This window comes from Rattus norvegicus, chromosome 16 (assembly GCF_036323735.1).
Source record: "Rattus norvegicus strain BN/NHsdMcwi chromosome 16, GRCr8, whole genome shotgun sequence".
NCBI lineage: Eukaryota > Metazoa > Chordata > Mammalia > Rodentia > Muridae > Rattus > Rattus norvegicus.
Window position 1 is genome coordinate 6348805 of NC_086034.1, and position 15993 is coordinate 6364797.

Here is a 15993-nt window from a genome sequence, read left to right on the forward strand (position 1 = left end):
AGGGGGTAGCTCCAAAGATTGGGGGAAGAAGCTTCAAAGGGGACTCCTAAAAGCAGAGCCCCTGGAAAGGGTGTTCTAATCCCAGCCCTTCAAACCTGGCCACTATGATTGTAGAAAACCAGCCAGTGGGCAGGGCCCAGGAGGGAGTTGCGGTGTCCCCCTTTCCGCAGGACCTCCACGGACAGTGCCTCCCCGAGGATCACGTGATGTCGCACTATGTCTATGCCCTGGCAGGAATGAGTCAGTTCAGGGTTTCTAAGACTCTTGAGCGACCTGGGTATCGTGCCACCCCCACCATGTTCCGTGGCCATGGCATAGGAGGCTCATCTTCCCCGTCCCCAAGGCCTCACCAGGATACTCTTGTTGCCCTGGGTCTCCAGAGAGTGATTTGTGGGCACGAAGATGGTGTAGGCTTTGGCAGCCTCTATTTGGGCTACCAGTTTGTGGTGCTAGGGATAGAGAGAGGGAACAAGGTAAGCAAGGCGGCTGGTGCAGGGAGCCAACCAGCATCCCCCCCTCCCCCGCAGCCTCCTGGGAAATTATTCCCCTTGAAGGAGCCTCCTTTGTACCTTTAGCTGTTCCCCGAAGAGGCGGAAGGCAGGCACACTATCTAGTTGCTGCAGCAACCCCGGCCCAGTCTGCATGTCACCTCTCGGAGGCAACAAGACCTGGTATAGAGCAGGAGGGGCTCTCAGTCCACCATTACTAGCCAGAGGAAGGTCTCCACAACTCCCTTCTCCTGCCATACCTGGCTAATAATATGTAGGACACCATTGGTGGCGAGGAGGTCGGGTACATCCACAGTGGCATTCTGCACCTGGACTCTCTAGAAGGCAGCAGACAGAACTCAGGCTTGCCGGGCACTGATACAGGGTGAGAGGCTGGCTCTCTCACAGCCTCAGACTCCACCAGGCGGAGGCATAGACCTCGCGAGCACCCACGGGAGAAGGGCAGAGTTATATACGTGCCGGCACACACAGCTTCTAATGAGACCACGGATGTGTTCTATGCACAACCTCAGAATCAGCCCTGGACAAGGGGCTCCAGGCTTATTTCCTGGGAGCTCTGGTTTGGGGGTGGGGCGCCCTGGACAAGGGGCTCCAGGCTTATTTCCTGGGAGCTCTGGTTTGGGGGTGGGGCGCAGCTCCCACACATGTCCAGAGTTCACCTCTTACCCCACTGGTGTTGTGAATCTGCCAGTGTGTCGTGGCACTCAGTGTGGCCACCTGTTGCCCACTTAACCGGGCCAGCTCCTCCTCTGAGAACGCACCCTGGAGAAAGTGGGCCCTAAGGAGAAGAGTTGGGGGTGGTGGGGATTGGACCAGATTACAAAGTTCCTTCAGCCTGGGCTCTCCCACTTTCGTGAGCCATGGAAATTCTCTTAACATTGTCTGAGAAGGGTCCAAGTCCCACCCAGAATCCCCTCCGTGGCCCTTCCTTCCCAGCTCTCCCCACCTGACCAGTTCTGGCAGCGTCTTTGGCTGCAACCAGAAGGCCTGGTCCTCGGGGCGCAGTCTGCGGATGGCAGATTCCGAGGGCACCAGGGCTGTGAGTTTACCGTCAGCCGGGAGAGTGATGCTCGAGTTCTGCACAGTGAGTGGGAGCAGGGAGACGAAGATGGGTATTTCTGTATCCAGGAAGGCCTTGCAGACATGAGCCCAACCCTAGCATTCTGCCCTGACCCCTACCTTAAACCACTGGGAGAAGGCAGAGAAGTGGGCATTTGCCTCCAGTTCCTGGGGGTGGAGGGAGGCAGAAGAAAAACCTGAAGTTTATAGACCTAAGCACAAATGCAAGCCCCTTCCCAACAGGCCCACGGGAGGACAGCTCGCCATAGGGAAGAGAACACCTTACCTGGATGATGTCTCCATAGCAACTGAAGCCATCACCACCAAAATGAGGGGGGCACGTGCAAACCCGCTGGCCTCCTCCCACTGCCTTGCAGGTAGCCTGGTAGAGGTAAGGAATAGACAGAGAGATGACAGACAGAGTTACGGCCCTCCCTTCATCATCCAAAGGACAGGCTGGGTACAGAGTTCTCATCTTTCTCCCCCTCCAAATTGCCCATCCCCTGCCCTCTGCCTGTGCAGTCACTACACCCTTCTATGCCCCCCTCCAGCTACCCTGTCTGTGTTCACAGAGCCCATTTGGTAGGCCTGCTCCCAATACCACAGAGCACTGGAAACCATCGAACCAGTAGTAACAAAGGACTCAGGGAGCCAGTGCTAAAGAGCAACAAAGGCAGCCATGAGAAAGTAGGTGGGGCAAGGCCTGTGAAAGGCAGAGCTGTTGTGGAAGGGCAAAGGGAGGTCAAGGGGCAGCAAGAAGCTTGTAGGAGCCAGAGGACCACAGGGTGGGGCAGTGGGGGAGCTGGGCAGCCTGGGCTGGCTCTCGGAGGACTTTAATAACAAGGCACAAAGGCTTTATCCTATGATAGAGCAAAGGAGCGGTCACCTTAGGAAGGTCTCAGCGCTCAGGACAGACAGACATGCTCAGGACAGACAGACATGTCCAGTTGCAGCAGGCCCTCCTCGGGAACTTGCCCACTTACCAGGCCATGGCAGCCCCCATTGCCTACGCGACAGGGGTCGATGGGGCTGCACTCGTAACCGTCTCCAGCGAAGCCCAGCTTACATGTGCATCGGCTCTGGGGAGGCCAGGGAACAGAGAGCCTTATCTCACCACAGACCCCACCTCTTCCTCTGCTCCCCAGGAGATCTGCTCACCACAGAGGAGACCAGCTCCCAGCATAAGGCTGGTCAAGAGATGCCCTTGGCTAGGAAGCTTCTGTGGAGATTGACCAACACCCTGTACTGGGAACCCCACCAAAGCCATCCGCTTGACGTCAGTGTGGCTTGTGGCAAGTGGGCAGGTGTTGGCCAAGGTCAGCCCCAGGAAGGGAACTGGGGTCCCACTTCCTCCCCTGTGACCCAGTCAACTGTTCTGGTCTCTTCCCCCAGTGGCCTTTCCTTCAGGCTTCTCTACACTACCAATGAGCACAGGTGAGACCCCTCACCTCCACATCTGAATTTGGGGCGTGGGAGGGATCTAGCCCAGTGCATCAAAGCCTCAGTTCTGAGCTCTCTTTCCAGTCTTCCTTTCAGAGTCTCGCTACATAACCCCGCCTGGTATTCAGTGTGAGATCCTCCTGCTTCTTTCTCCTGTGTGCTCCCCAGCTCCTGGGGTGTCCTAAGTTCAGAGCTCTAGTCCTTATGCCAGGCTGAGTTTTTACTGTCAATACTCCACAGACTGCTGGGCCAGAGGCCACTATAGAACTAAGAAGATGTGAGAAGATGGGGCCCCGTGAGGAGGCAAACTCAGAACCAGCCATACCTGGCCTCCTGCTAGTACATTAGATAGCCTTTTAAAAATATTTTCCTGGGGCTGGAGAGATGGCTCAGTGGTTAAGAGCACTGACTGCTCTCCCAGAGGTCCTGAGTTCAAATCCCAGCAACCACATGGTGGCTCACAACCGTCTGTAATGAGATGTGTGTGCCTGGTGCCTCTGGAGGCCAAAAAAGGCACTGGATCCTCAGGGACGAGAGCTACTGACAGCTGTGAGCTGCCATGTGGGTTCCGGGAATCGAACCCGGGTTCTTAGTAAGATCACCATGGTCCTTTACTATTGACCCATCTCTCCAGCTCTAATTTATTTTGCTTACTTTTTACAGATGGGTGTTTTGCCCACATTATGTCTGTGTGCTACCCAAATGCAGTTCCAACAGAGGCCAGAGGAAGGCATCAGATCCTCTGGAACTGGAGTTGTGGACAGTGGCTACCGCCCTATAGGTTCTGGGAATCGAACCCAACTCCTTTGTAAGAGCTACAAGGGCTTAACCACTGAGCCATCTCTCTAACAACCAGCTCAGGTTTTCCTTTTGTTTTGTTTTGAGGCAGGGTCTCTCTATTATGTACCTCTGGTTGGTAACAAGCTGCCCTCAAACTCACAGAGATCGCCTGCCTCTGCCTCGGGAGTACGGGGACTAAAGGTGTGCCCCGCTGTGCCTGGTCTGGGTTAGAACTCTAGTTCATGAGCCTCAAAATTATTGATCCCGAGGCTCTTGGGTACTGTGATCTCATAACAAGTATGCAAGACTAGATTACGAAATTCCAGGGATAGATTTCTGTGAACCTATAGACTTGGGACCCCCAGAGGAAGGGTCTCTTTCTGCTTTGCTTAGTAGTGTTAGACTCCCTGAGTCTAAGAGGGAGGTCGCCCTATGACAGGTGCTTTGTTACACATAGGGGTCCAGTGGGCACATGAGTGACCGGGGCCAGGGTACATGACTTCATCTGTATCTATGGGTCCAGAGTTTACAGTGGATGTTCCTAAACTTAGACCAGGTTGGGGAAAGTCCCCAGCTGCCCTTCTGTGCCTCACCTGTCCAGGCCCCACATAGCTGCAAAGAGCATCCGCATGGCAGCCACCTCGAGTATCCAGCCCGCATTCATCAATGGCCACACAGATGCGGCCATCCCCACTCCAGCCTTTGTGGCAAATGCATTGGTGGGTACCCAAGTCTCCAGGGACACATTCAGCCTGTGTGGGTTATAAATAAGTGACTCGGGGTTGGCACGGTCATGGCTGGAGACCAAGGAGCCCCATCTTGTCCCAGGGTCAGTAAAAGGGTAAGGAGAGAGAACGAGAGAGAGGAACTAACATTCTCGGAGCAGCCACCGCGGTCTGGGTGAGAGCAAGGACTGCTGCGTTTGCAGGAGAAACCATTACCTTCAAAACCATCGTGGCAGACACACCTGGCAAAGGGGAGAAGCGGCCCATTTGTGCGTGGGGAGGAGGCTGGAGAATGAGCAAACGGACATGTAAAAGTATGGACAGACCACAAAAGGAGCCAGAGTCCTCCTCACCTGGCGACGCCCTCCTGAATAACACAGTGAGCGTCTGGGTGGCAGGGCTGGGCCAGCCCTAGGGATCCACAGTTTCCCATGGACTCATTGCAGAAGCGGCCTTGGAAGCCAGGGGCACATGTACCCTGCTGGCACACCCCTCCACTGCCAGGACGGTTGTCACACAGGCCATGGACACAACCACAGTCTGTAAGGGAAGAGACGGGAACAGAGAAACCGGACAGGAAGCAGGGCTTGTTCCGAGCCAGGATTGTTTTGTAAAGTACGTGTTGGGACTGGGGGTGGATCGGCTATAATAGACTATATGTTCTTGGAGCCTGTATTAGGATTCTTAAATCACAGATCATTTCGTACTTGAACAGGCAATTAAACCATAAGGGAGGCCATTATGGATGTTTTGGTTCGTTTAGTTGTATTTTTTTGGTTTGTTTCTTTGTTTCTCTTTTTGGTTGTTTTCGGTTTTTTGTTTGTTTGTTTCTTTTGAGGCAGAGTTTCCCTGTGTAGCCCCTGACTGTCCTGGAACTCACTTTGTAGACCAGGCTGGCCTTACACTTAGGTATCTGCCTGCCTCTGCCTCCTGAGTGCTGGGATCAAAGGCAGGCACCACCACACCCCACACCCAGCTGTGCCTTTTTGAATTTTTAGTCAAGTCATTCTAATGACTCTGCCACTATCAGCAAGTCTCCAGTGTGTCTTGCTGAAATCCTGCTTGCTTTAGATTAAAGCCCAGTTCTCTTCTGGTGAAGAGGACAACGTCCATTGCTGTTCGCCAACTGGCACCAGTCCCTGTGGCCTCTATCACCCCTCTTAGGGCCCTGTCCCTTCTGCGGAGCCCCTAGGCACCTTTTCTAAACAGAACTTCTCCCCCCCCACTCCCATCCCCCCCCCCCCGGAGGCAGCCTAGGCCAAGGTCACTCACCCTCCTGGCACTGTTCACCATGCTTGTTTGGGTTGGAACAAATATGGCAGGCGATCCCCTTGTAGTCTGGAAAGCAGAGGCAGGCTCCATTCCCCTGAACCCCATCGCTGCACTGAAGGGTGGCAGGCACAGGATCCGTCAGGGACATGGTCACCATAACCCCGTCCCCATGAACTTCCCTCCCTGGTGGGCTCTGAGCTCTCTTATTCCCTCTGAGGAGACTACACCCTGGAGACTACACCTCCAAAATTAGTGAGGTTGCCAAGTAGCCCCTGAAAGGCTCACGGCCCCACTGACTGCCGTGTTCTCCGTGTGGCAGTACTAAAGAGCCCTGATGTCCCAAGGTGCAAAAACAGAATATTAAAGAACACTGGCAAGTCATCTTTTGGTAAATAGACGGAAACCCTATCAAAATAATTACTTCTTTTTCTAAAAAAAGTTTGAGAGCCAAGCACGGTGACACATGCCTTTCAACCTGGTTCTCAGAAGGCAGAGGTGGGTTCCAGGCCAGCCTGTTCTACATAGTGAGTACCAGGGCAGCCAGGGCTGTGTGGTAAGACCCTGTCTCAGACAGAGGTTTTTCAGTGTGTTTGTGTGTATGTCTACATAGGTGTGTGCACTTGGTTGAGTATAGTGGCCCATCGTGGCGTTGGATGCTCTGGTACTGAGGTTACAGGTAGTCGGGAACTACCCAACATGGGACCAAACTCAGGTCCCTCTGCAAGAGCAGCATGGGCTCCTAACCACTGAGCCATCTCTCCTGACAGGAAGGTAACAATTTCTAATGAACCAGTTCGGTCCAACATCAGTTACTTAGAAGTATGAAAGCTGAGAGAGGCAGGTTCTGACGCTGTCCGCTGAGGAAGGTACCAACCTTTATCACACCTAGCAAGGGTGGGAACTCACGTTGCCTTTGCCGTAGCAGGGGTTGGAAAAGCCCCCAGGACACTGTGTGCAGTCGGGCCCAAAGAACCCTTTGCAGCAGCCGCGTTTCTGCAAGACACGGAGCACGCCTGACATCCAGCCCATGCCGACCCCCTCTCAGAAAGCGTCTGCGAACTGCTCATCTCTAAAGCACAGAAATGGGGATGGACCCACCCCCACCCCCAGAGGCGCCTCTTCAACCGATAGCACATGGGACAGTGCTAAGGATTATGGTTCAGCCACAAAGTGCTCGCCCAGCAGATGCAAGGCGTCAGGTTCGAGTCTTAGCACTACAAAAGCAAAAATCTCTCCTCAACCAAACAAAAGCAAAAAGGAATGTCTGGGAAGGAAAGCCTCCTCAACACAATTTGGGAACCCCAGACAAAGAGGAAATGCCCAGGGTCCCCAGGGGGCACAGTCTGCCCAGGCCCCTCACTGTGATGGTCTGGTTGCAGTACTCAGCACAGCCTTTCTTCAGGACGTTGAGCCCAGCTGGGTCGTGCGTATACACACACTCCTTGGGGAAGATGTCCTACGGTGTGCCACAGAAGCCCAGTCAGCAGAGTGGATGCTGGGCCAGCCTTTGCCAGGCAGCCCTGGTCCCGTTCTCCCACTCGGAGCAGGGCTGGTGCATGCTAGGCTACCAGGTATGGTCCAGCCCCCCCTGCTCCTACTCCCCCACCGCAACCTGGGTTTGCTCGAGAGTCCGGCAGCAAGGGATCCATCCGTGAGCCTCACTCACCATTTTCACACTGTTTGGGGGGCATATACTGGTGTTCAAGGCTTGGCAGTCCACACAAGAACCCTACGAAGAACAGAGCAGGGCAGAGGGGAAGGAGGAGGGTCAGAGAGATTCGACAGCCCTGGGATGGAGACATGGGGCAAAGACCTGAGGGAGGAGAAGGAGCCAAGTGTAGAGAGGCCAGGCAGGGAAGGTGTCGCAAGGAGCCTGTGAGAGGCAGGGGCTCTCTGAATGCAGGGGTGCTCTAGTCACCACAGCAGGCTCTGATGGAATGACCTAGGACTCTCTTCCCTCACTGTGGTCCTCTCGCCTATGCCCGACTGCCCTTGCACCACACAGCCCTCCCTCAGTGAGAGCAGAGCCGTCGCTGTGCTGTGCTTTCAGAACTGTGAGCCAAACTAAGCCTCTTCTCCGTGTTCCTCAATCCCCGATGTTCTGTGACCGCAGCACGGCAGCGCTATCCCCGGCCCACGGTCTAGGGATGGGATCTGGGTGCAGGGTGGAGCCTGGGTTCCATGCGGGGCTCACCAGCACAGTCTGGTGCTGCTCTTCATCGCAGTGCTTGGGAAGGATGGGCAAGATGGTGGGGGGCAGCAGGATGCCTTCCAGCATGTGTATCACACCGTTGGCAGCCGGCACATCGACCCTCCGCACGGGGACGCCCTCGGGTCCCAGCAGGATGCGTCCCTGCAACACAGACCTCACAGACTATCTCCCTGCAACACAGACCTCACGGGCTATCTCCCTGCAACACAGACCTCACGGGCTATCTCCCTGCAACACAGACCTCACGGGCTATCTCCCTGCAACACAGACCTCACGGGCTATCTCCCTGCAACACAGACCTCACGGGCTATCTCCCTGAAACACAGACCTCATGGGCTATCTCCCTGCAACACAGACCTTATGGGCTATCTCCCTGCAACACAGACCTCACGGGCTATCTCCCTGCAACACAGACCTCACGGGCTATCTCCCTGCAACACAGACCTCACGGGCTATCTCCAACCCAGCAGGCTTCAGAAGGTCCTTGCTCTTCTGTTTTTGTCTACTGTGTCTTTACTTCATACCGTGGAACCTACATCCACTCTCCTAGCCCAGCTGGGGCCTTGTCAAGTGTCGTGCCCACCATGGTACTCAGAGCATGCCAATAAGCATGAACGAGGCCAGTGGCTCCGACACTGACCCGTGTGCCCAGCTGCCCACAGATCTCACAGATCTCACCTCTTCAGAGATATTCACAGTCAGGACCTGGTTGGCCATGGTGAGGAAACGTCCCTTAGAGATGAGCTTCTCAACTGTCAGCTGAGGCAGAGGACAGTAGTTTTAGGCTGGGCGTTGGCCACGCCTTGTTCAGGTGCTACACAGTGGCTCTCAGAAGTGAAGAGAAAGGGATAAGGAAATCAGGTCCCCGGGGAAGATCAAAACCTGTAGTAGTCCTTGCAACAGGGGATACTATGAAGGGGATGGGACCCATCCTCTCACCTGGCCATGATTGTAGATGTGGTACCGTACCAGCTCCTGAAGTTTGGAAAGGCCCTGAGGGGAGGAGTCGGTTCCTGAAGGTTGATGGGGGAAGCCTTGGCAGCCTCAGCCTGCAGCCCCATCTCACGATAGAACTTACTGCTGTGAAAAGGTAGATCAGTCGGCCATCCCGAAGGCTGTCCACAGCTTCGTTGCTTGGGGCAAAGACTGTGAAGGGTCCAGGCCCATCCAGCATGGCTGGCAGCCCACAGTTCTGCAGGAGCAGAATGTAGAATTAGACAGATTCCTGCCTCAGAGCCCTACCTGGTTCCTGCCACCGTTAGCCAGCGGGGAGCTCCTAACTGAGATGCGGGTAAAGCATTGGTTCACGCCCCGTGAAGCCTCAGGAATGGTGATGGGCATGGGAGGGTGGGTTCTAGGAAGGTGGGTGGGCAGATTCTGGGGCAGTGACCTGTTCTGGTCTGGATGTCCAGTTACCTAGAACTCCTATTCCCAAGCTCACCTCCAGGATAGTTTCGAACCGTGTGAAAGCCTCCGTCGAAGCGAGTATCTGGCCAACGGTTTTCTGTAGGTATAAGAGCCACAGGGCAGGATGTGGTAGCTTTCGCCCCAGGAGGAGGAGGAGGAGGAGGAGGAGGAGGAGGAGGAGGAGTGTAGCCTCCACAAGCCAGAGCAGCCTCATACCCGACCTTAACACAGTGAGACATTCCCTACAGCACAAAGTGGAGAAGAGGCCATTGGCTCACCTTGGGGTCCCCTGGAAGTGGGGGTGGAAGCTGCCATCGTAGGGCAGTGACCGTATGGAAGACCCCGTTAGCAGCTATGTAGTTGGCCTTCTGGATACTGAACTGCTGGGGCTGGTCCTCGTACTTGTAGGAATATCTCTGATGAGATAGACACAAGACTATATCCCACATGCTCTGCTCTGCAGCTCCCTTCCCTGGCTTCACATGTAACCCAGCTGTGTCCTCTGACCACCATTCCTCTGGCCCCCAGTCTGAGGCCCCTTCTGTACCATGGTTGTTGTTTTTTTTTCTTCTTCTTCTTTTTTTCGGAGCTGGGGACCGAACCCAGGGCCTTGCGCTTACTAGGCAAGCACTCTACCACTGAGCTAAATCCCCAACCCGCATACCAGGTTTTTGAACGTGACGGTGATCTCCTGGCCAGCCAGTGTCCACCACCTGCGTGTATTTGAGGGCCCTATATTCTCCAAGATGTGCTCTCCTGGGATGATATGTTGTCTGCAGAGCTGCTGGGCAAGTGTTGCCTGCAGACACACAGGGATGGGGTGCCGGGTAAAGCCCTAACAGGCCAACCCTCTTTGCGCTGCCCCTGCCTGAGTCACGGAGAGGACGAGAGGCTTTGCAGGCTGCCACCTCAGAGGGAACAGGGAGTTCACAACCTGCTTCCAGGGAAAAGAGCTCACATTCATGTTACTGGAGGAGATGGCGGAGACCGAGAACATGGATGGCACCAGAACGGTGAATGGGCCCGATGTGGTAAGGATCTCCTGGCAGCCCTGCTCTGGAGACGGAGATGGCTAGTGTCAAAATTCACATGGGAGCTCCTGGGGTGATGGGTATAGATGTCTAGCATGGGAAGGGGACACTAGTGCTGGGACAAATCCCCACCTCCATCCTGGCCTCACCTAGTTCTTGGGCAAAGAAACTAGAGTGTCTGCTGAGACTGGGTCTCCCTCCCAGCTCTGTGGGTACGGGGCAGGGGCATGGTCATAGGTAAGCCTAGGGGACACACACCCAGCATGGCAATGGCCACTCTTAACCGCAGCAACACCAGGCCAATCTGATTGGCCCTCTGAACCTCGTGGAGCAGATGTCCGTAGCAGGCGTAGCCGTCACCCACCTCATCACTTTTGCACACACAGCTGGAGACCCAGAGAGACCGGTGAGGGAAAGGATGGACCATCCCCTTGATCCAGCCCCCCTACCCAGTCCTCCCTGTCAGGCCCTGAGTGGAGACACACAGAGGAGTACACTACCCATTCCACCCCCTGCCTGTGCCCATCCCCCTTGTCCCCTGTGCCAACCTGGTCTTTCTATCAGGGGTCACCTGACAGGTGGCTGATTTGTCACAGGAATGTGGTTTGCATGAGACATGGCATCCCTCAGAAGCATCGTTGTTAATGCTTGTCATACCTGGCCAGCACATGCAGGTGGCCTGGGCAAACGGCGGGGACAGGAGGAGACGGTACCAGTGAGCATACAGGAAAGCTGCTGGCATATAACTTCCTCACACAGCCCTGCTTCCCCTCCTCCAAGATCAGGGTAGGCATTCTCCTCACAGCTTATAAATGGGGAATCTGAGGCGTTCGGTCAACCTGGGGCTGGCCTAGGATCCCACGGCCAGAGTTGGTGAAGTGGCTTGTGAAGCAGGGGACCTAACTCACCTTGCCTGGAGCACGGTATAGGCAGAAGGTAGAGTTGCTGGGGCAGCCACCAAAGTTGGTGAGGCATGGGTCCTGGGGCAGACACACTTTCCCATCACCGTGGTAATTCTCTGGGCAGTGACACTGAGGCTGCCCGCTGGGAGTCACTGAACATCGGGCCAGTGAGGAGCAAGGAGATGGCTGACAGGGGTCAAGAGCTGCCAGGGCAGAGAGAGCCTGAATGAGTGAAGCCCCAGGAGCCCTCTCCCCTTCATGGTCTCCACCAGAGCAGCCATAGGCCCGTTGTCTCGTAGGAAGAGTTTTCTTCCTGCGTAAGTGGCCAGACCGCAAGTACTAGTATAAAAGGTTACCCTCCCAGTCCCTGCCACCCACTCTGCCCTTCAAGTTGGAGCCCCTGTTCCCAGATCATACGCTCACGAAGACACGCATTGTCTTGCTGAATGTATCCAGGCAGGCATTTGCAGGCGGGTGCCTCTGCGGAGCACTGGGAATTCTGGGGGCATCTCAGGCTCTGGCAGACTGGGAGCTCTGAGCAGAGAGATTACAGTGAAGGCCCAGCCCCAGGGGAGCTGCACACTCTGCTCTGCTGTGTGACTCCAGGCAGCCGCCTGACTTCTCTGAGCCTCCTGAGAGTGCAAGTCTGACCCAGATCTTCCTGAGACTCAGACACTGTCACCTAGTTGTCCTCCCCTCCTCAGGCTGCCCCAGTTAGCATTGCTCACCTTGGTCACAGTGAGGACCGGTGTATCCAGCAAAACACTGGCAGCTTCCATTCCCTTGTGGCCCACGGCTGCACACGCCATGCACACAGTTGCACACTGAGAGGGATAAACAGGGTGCATGGAACCGCAACCTCACCAAGGTACAGTCAGGGACATCACCTTCCTGCCCTCTGCACGTTGACAATGCGGGAGTAACCTTGAGAGTCCAGAGCTGTGATAAAGGATCACAGTAGAAGGGGAAATCCCTGAGGGAGCCAGGGAGTAGAAAGAGGGGCATCGAAAAGGGTTTCCTGGAAGAGGCTTCTGAGGCTACCATATGCAAGAACCTCAGGGGAGGGACCCAAGGCCAACATCCCAGGAGGGAAAGGCAAGACAGAAGAGTTAGGAGAGACAGATAGGACTGGCTTTGCCCTGACACCCGCCCCACAAGTTCACCTGATTGGCAGTCAGGCCCAAATCTGTTGGGATCTCGGCAGTCTTGGCAGGCTGAGCCGCTAAAGTTCTCCTGTTAACGCATTAAGTCAGTGGGGTTCCCCCGACACCCCCACCTCACCCCTACCCAACCCTTACCTGACACACACAGGTTCCATTTCCACCTATGCCATCCAGGCAGGTCCCGTGGCCACTACATGGTGTCGCCGGACCACCGGGGCACTCTGTGGACCCAAGAACTGAGTTTTTTTTTTTCCCCCCCAGAATGCTGCCTTTACCTCACCTCCAGCCCCTCCCCCAGGACAGCCAGGGCTAAGGAGCCACGCCCTCAAGGCGCTCACTGAGTGAGTAGTCGGTGGTTGCACAGGGTCGAGGGCATTATGGGTAGCCCTCGGATGAGGAGCTGGGGGCTGGGGCATAGGATGACTGGAGCAGGGGAGGCGGCCTCTTTCGTACCATAGCACTGGGATCCCCAGTAGCCGGGGCAGCAGGCCTTCTGTACCACGTCCTTCCAGCACTCCTGGCTACAGCCACTTAAGGATACCACAGAGCCCCTGAGCTGCAACTCATAGCTAGGAGAGAGGGTAAGCAGGCGGTGGGGTGGTGGACGTCACCCTCCTCACACTGAATCCAGGAGTCTTATCCCATCCACCTAGCCCAGGGCTGAGCTCCGGGCCCAGCGCACAGTAGGTGGCCGGGAAACACCCCTCCTCCCTTCCTGTGCCTCCTGCTCTGTAGGGGGGCACCACAGGTATGTGCATTAAGGACATTTTGTTTGCTCCCCTCCCCCGGGGTCAGTGAGGCTCCTCTGACCCCCCCCCCCTCCTGAAGGTGGGAAGAAGCGGTTGGGTGGGCCCATACCGACAGTCCAGAAGTATCTTCTCTGGGAAATTCCGAGACCAGCCCGAGGGACATAACCGCCTCCTAATTGCGGCACATGCGGTGCAGGGGGTGTGAGTGATGAACTTGGTGTGGATGTCACAGCGTTTAGACCGCACCTGGGCCATAGGCAAAACACACGGTGAGGAGCCTGGAACGTGGTCTAGCCTGAGTCCATGCGGACTGCACCAAGGCCACAGTTTCCCTCTGGTTCAGTGGAACAAGCAAGGCTAGGGAAGATGCTGGGAAACCTCGTTGTCATCTCCTATCCCCATGGTCCCCATGTCTGGGATGGAATGCCCTCAGGCCAGGAGACTCATCTCTATTTAAAGTGAGCAGATGGAAGTCCCAGGGTAGCCTTTTCCCAAACTGTCATAGGGACAGGGTGTAAAGCAGGGTCTGGACCCTGGATTCATTGCATAGAGCTGCTGGCCTTCTTGGTCCAAACAAACATGCAACAAGCCTCACACTGTGTGCAGGAATACAGTAACTTCATCCTCAATCTGTCACACTAGGACAAAGTGCAAGCTTTCTGCCAAGCACCAGCGCTAAGTGGAGGCTCTGGCCTGCTGTTAGTACTGGGCAGCCCCATGGTAGTCCTGGCCCAAGGCTCCACCTCCAGATAGGGAACCAGCACCCAGGTGATGACAGACAATGGGGGCAGCGGGGAGAACAGGACCCAGGACGTTTTAATTTCATTTCTGTTGTTGTGATAAAATACCCTGATATAATGCAATGTAGAGAAGGAGGGTTTATTTTAGCTCACAATTCCAGGTCATAGTCCATCATTATAGGAAGTGACAGGGACTTAAAACAGTTAGTGGTACCACATCCACAGTCAAGCAGAGAAAAGTAAAAGCAGGGCTGGAGAGGTGGCTCAGCAGTTAAGAGCACTGACTACTCTTCCAGAGGTCCTGAGTTTAATTCCCAGCAACCACATGGTGGCTCACAACCATCTGTAATGGGATCTGATGCCCTCTTCTGGTGTGTCTGAAGACAGCAACACTGTACTCATATATGTAAAATAAATAATTCTTGTATTAAAAAAGAGTAGTAAACAAAAGCATATTTCTTAGTGTTCAGCTTGCTCTCTACATTTAGACAGCCCAGAACCCCCTATGTAGGGAATGGTGCCACCCACAGTGGGCACCATTAACAGAATCAACACCATCTTCCATAAACATACCCAGAAGGCCAACCTGATCTAGGCAATCCTTCACTGAGACTCCCTTCTCAGGTGATTCTAGGTTCTGTCAACTTGACAACTGAAACTACTCCTGGGATTTGGACCTGAAGGTTGTAAGAGGGTCAGTGCTCTGGCTGAGTGGGTAGCAGCAGAGCCAAGGCTGGAGATGGAAAAAGCAAATGCCCCTGTGTGAACCGCAGGGTAGCCTGAAAGAGTGTGGGAGAGCGGCTGGAGGTCAGGCTGACGACAAAGAGCTAAGCTTGGGTGAGACCCAGTTGCTGCACCCTCGGGACTCAGTCAGTGAGCTGTTTGTGGTTGTTTTAAAGTGGTTGTTTACGGGGCTGGGGATTTAGCTCAGTGGTAGAGCCCTTACCTAGGAAGCGCAAGGCCCTGGGTTCGGTCCCCAGCTCCGAAAAAAAAAAAAAACCAAAAAAAAAAAAAAAAAAAGTGGTTGTTTACTTTCAAGACAGGGTTTCTCTGTAGACCAGGCTGGCCTTGAACTCTGTCTGCCTCTGCCTTCTGAGTGCTGGGATTAAAGGCTTGTGCCACCACTGCCTGTTAAATTAATTTTTATTTTTTTAAAGCTTTGATACCGGTTTATATGGTATGTCCCACATAGCCCCAGGCTAGCTTTGAATTTCTGAGCCTCCTATCTTCACGTGTGGGCTACCACACTTGCCTCAGTTAGTGATTTAGAGAGATGCCTGACCACTGTGTGGAGGACTGAGTGGGAGTGGGGAATGAAACCGTCGCTTGTGGGCAGCGGGGAAACAGAACAGCGTGCTGGAGAGTAGAAGGTGTTGGTATTCTGTTTAAGCTCCACCCCCACAGCGACCTGGCAGCAGCCAGGTATGCTCCGCCCAACAGTTGCCTGGCAACAGCCAGCTGTGCCTGACAATATAAAAGGGGCTGCTTGCCCCCTCCTCCTCCTCCTCTTATTCTCTCTTACCCTCTCTCGCTCTTCTCCGTTCTTGCCCCCATTCCCCTCTCCACGTGCCCATGGCCGGCCGCCTTTCCTCTCTTCTTCTACTCTTCTCTCATTAAACCTCTCCATGTGGAACCATGGTGTCTTAGTATTTTCTGTCCAGGCACGGGCCAAGATTTAAATCCTAACAGAAGGTTTGAAGGGCGCCTGCCTGCCGCCATCCTGTCGTCCAATTCAGTAGCCTGAGATAACGTTCAGCAGAACCTCCACTGGGACCACCACAGCGCTATACCCCAGAGCTCAGACAGAGCTTATAGTTGTGAGAGAAAGGGCTGAGAGGAGGTACATATTGATAGGGGAATGGCTTGGAGAAAAACATGTTCTCATCTTGAAAATGCTGACCATGGGGTTGGGGATTTAGCTCAGCGGTAGAGCGCTTGCCTAGCAAGCACAAGGCCCTGGGTTCGGTCCCCAGCTCCGAAAAAAAAAAAAAATGCTGACCACAC

At 54.7% G+C, this 15993-nt stretch overlaps 1 protein-coding gene across 9 annotated transcripts in view; it reads right to left on the reverse strand.

Moving 5' to 3' along the window:
* Stab1 (stabilin 1) overlaps positions 1-15993 on the reverse strand; it is a 30504-nt gene that overhangs the window by 11934 nt on the left and 2577 nt on the right. For 6 of the 9 annotated variants that reach the window (XR_005494942.2, XM_008771054.4, XM_008771053.4 and 3 more), the window contains exons 2-33: positions 13359-13495; positions 12954-13069; positions 12636-12721; positions 12501-12570; positions 12066-12161; positions 11755-11871; positions 11344-11540; positions 10984-11114; positions 10694-10821; positions 10363-10460; positions 10069-10203; positions 9683-9820; positions 9439-9501; positions 9076-9189; positions 8937-8990; positions 8676-8756; positions 7980-8138; positions 7452-7514; positions 7146-7241; positions 6692-6778; positions 5786-5897; positions 4867-5053; positions 4662-4755; positions 4382-4540; positions 2552-2647; positions 1855-1950; positions 1689-1736; positions 1176-1586; positions 749-826; positions 570-668; positions 351-449; positions 96-227 (exon numbers count right to left, since the gene is read on the reverse strand). Coding sequence is in view for 8 of the 9 variants with exons in the window: in XM_008771054.4 (XP_008769276.1) it covers positions 96-227; positions 351-449; positions 570-668; positions 749-826; positions 1176-1586; positions 1689-1736; positions 1855-1950; positions 2552-2647; positions 4382-4540; positions 4662-4755; positions 4867-5053; positions 5786-5897; positions 6692-6778; positions 7146-7241; positions 7452-7514; positions 7980-8138; positions 8676-8756; positions 8937-8990; positions 9076-9189; positions 9439-9501; positions 9683-9820; positions 10069-10203; positions 10363-10460; positions 10694-10821; positions 10984-11114; positions 11344-11540; positions 11755-11871; positions 12066-12161; positions 12501-12570; positions 12636-12721; positions 12954-13069; positions 13359-13495 (3777 nt within the window). In the remaining variant the exon portion in view is untranslated. The remainder of the gene's footprint in view (positions 1-95; positions 228-350; positions 450-569; positions 669-748; positions 827-1175; positions 1587-1688; positions 1737-1854; positions 1951-2551; positions 2648-4381; positions 4541-4661; positions 4756-4866; positions 5054-5785; positions 5898-6691; positions 6779-7145; positions 7242-7451; positions 7515-7979; positions 8139-8675; positions 8757-8936; positions 8991-9075; positions 9190-9438; positions 9502-9682; positions 9821-10068; positions 10204-10362; positions 10461-10693; positions 10822-10983; positions 11115-11343; positions 11541-11754; positions 11872-12065; positions 12162-12500; positions 12571-12635; positions 12722-12953; positions 13070-13358; positions 13496-15993) is intronic. The other 3 variants (XM_008771055.4, NM_001427304.1, XM_039095096.2) reach the window with 3 other exon arrangements.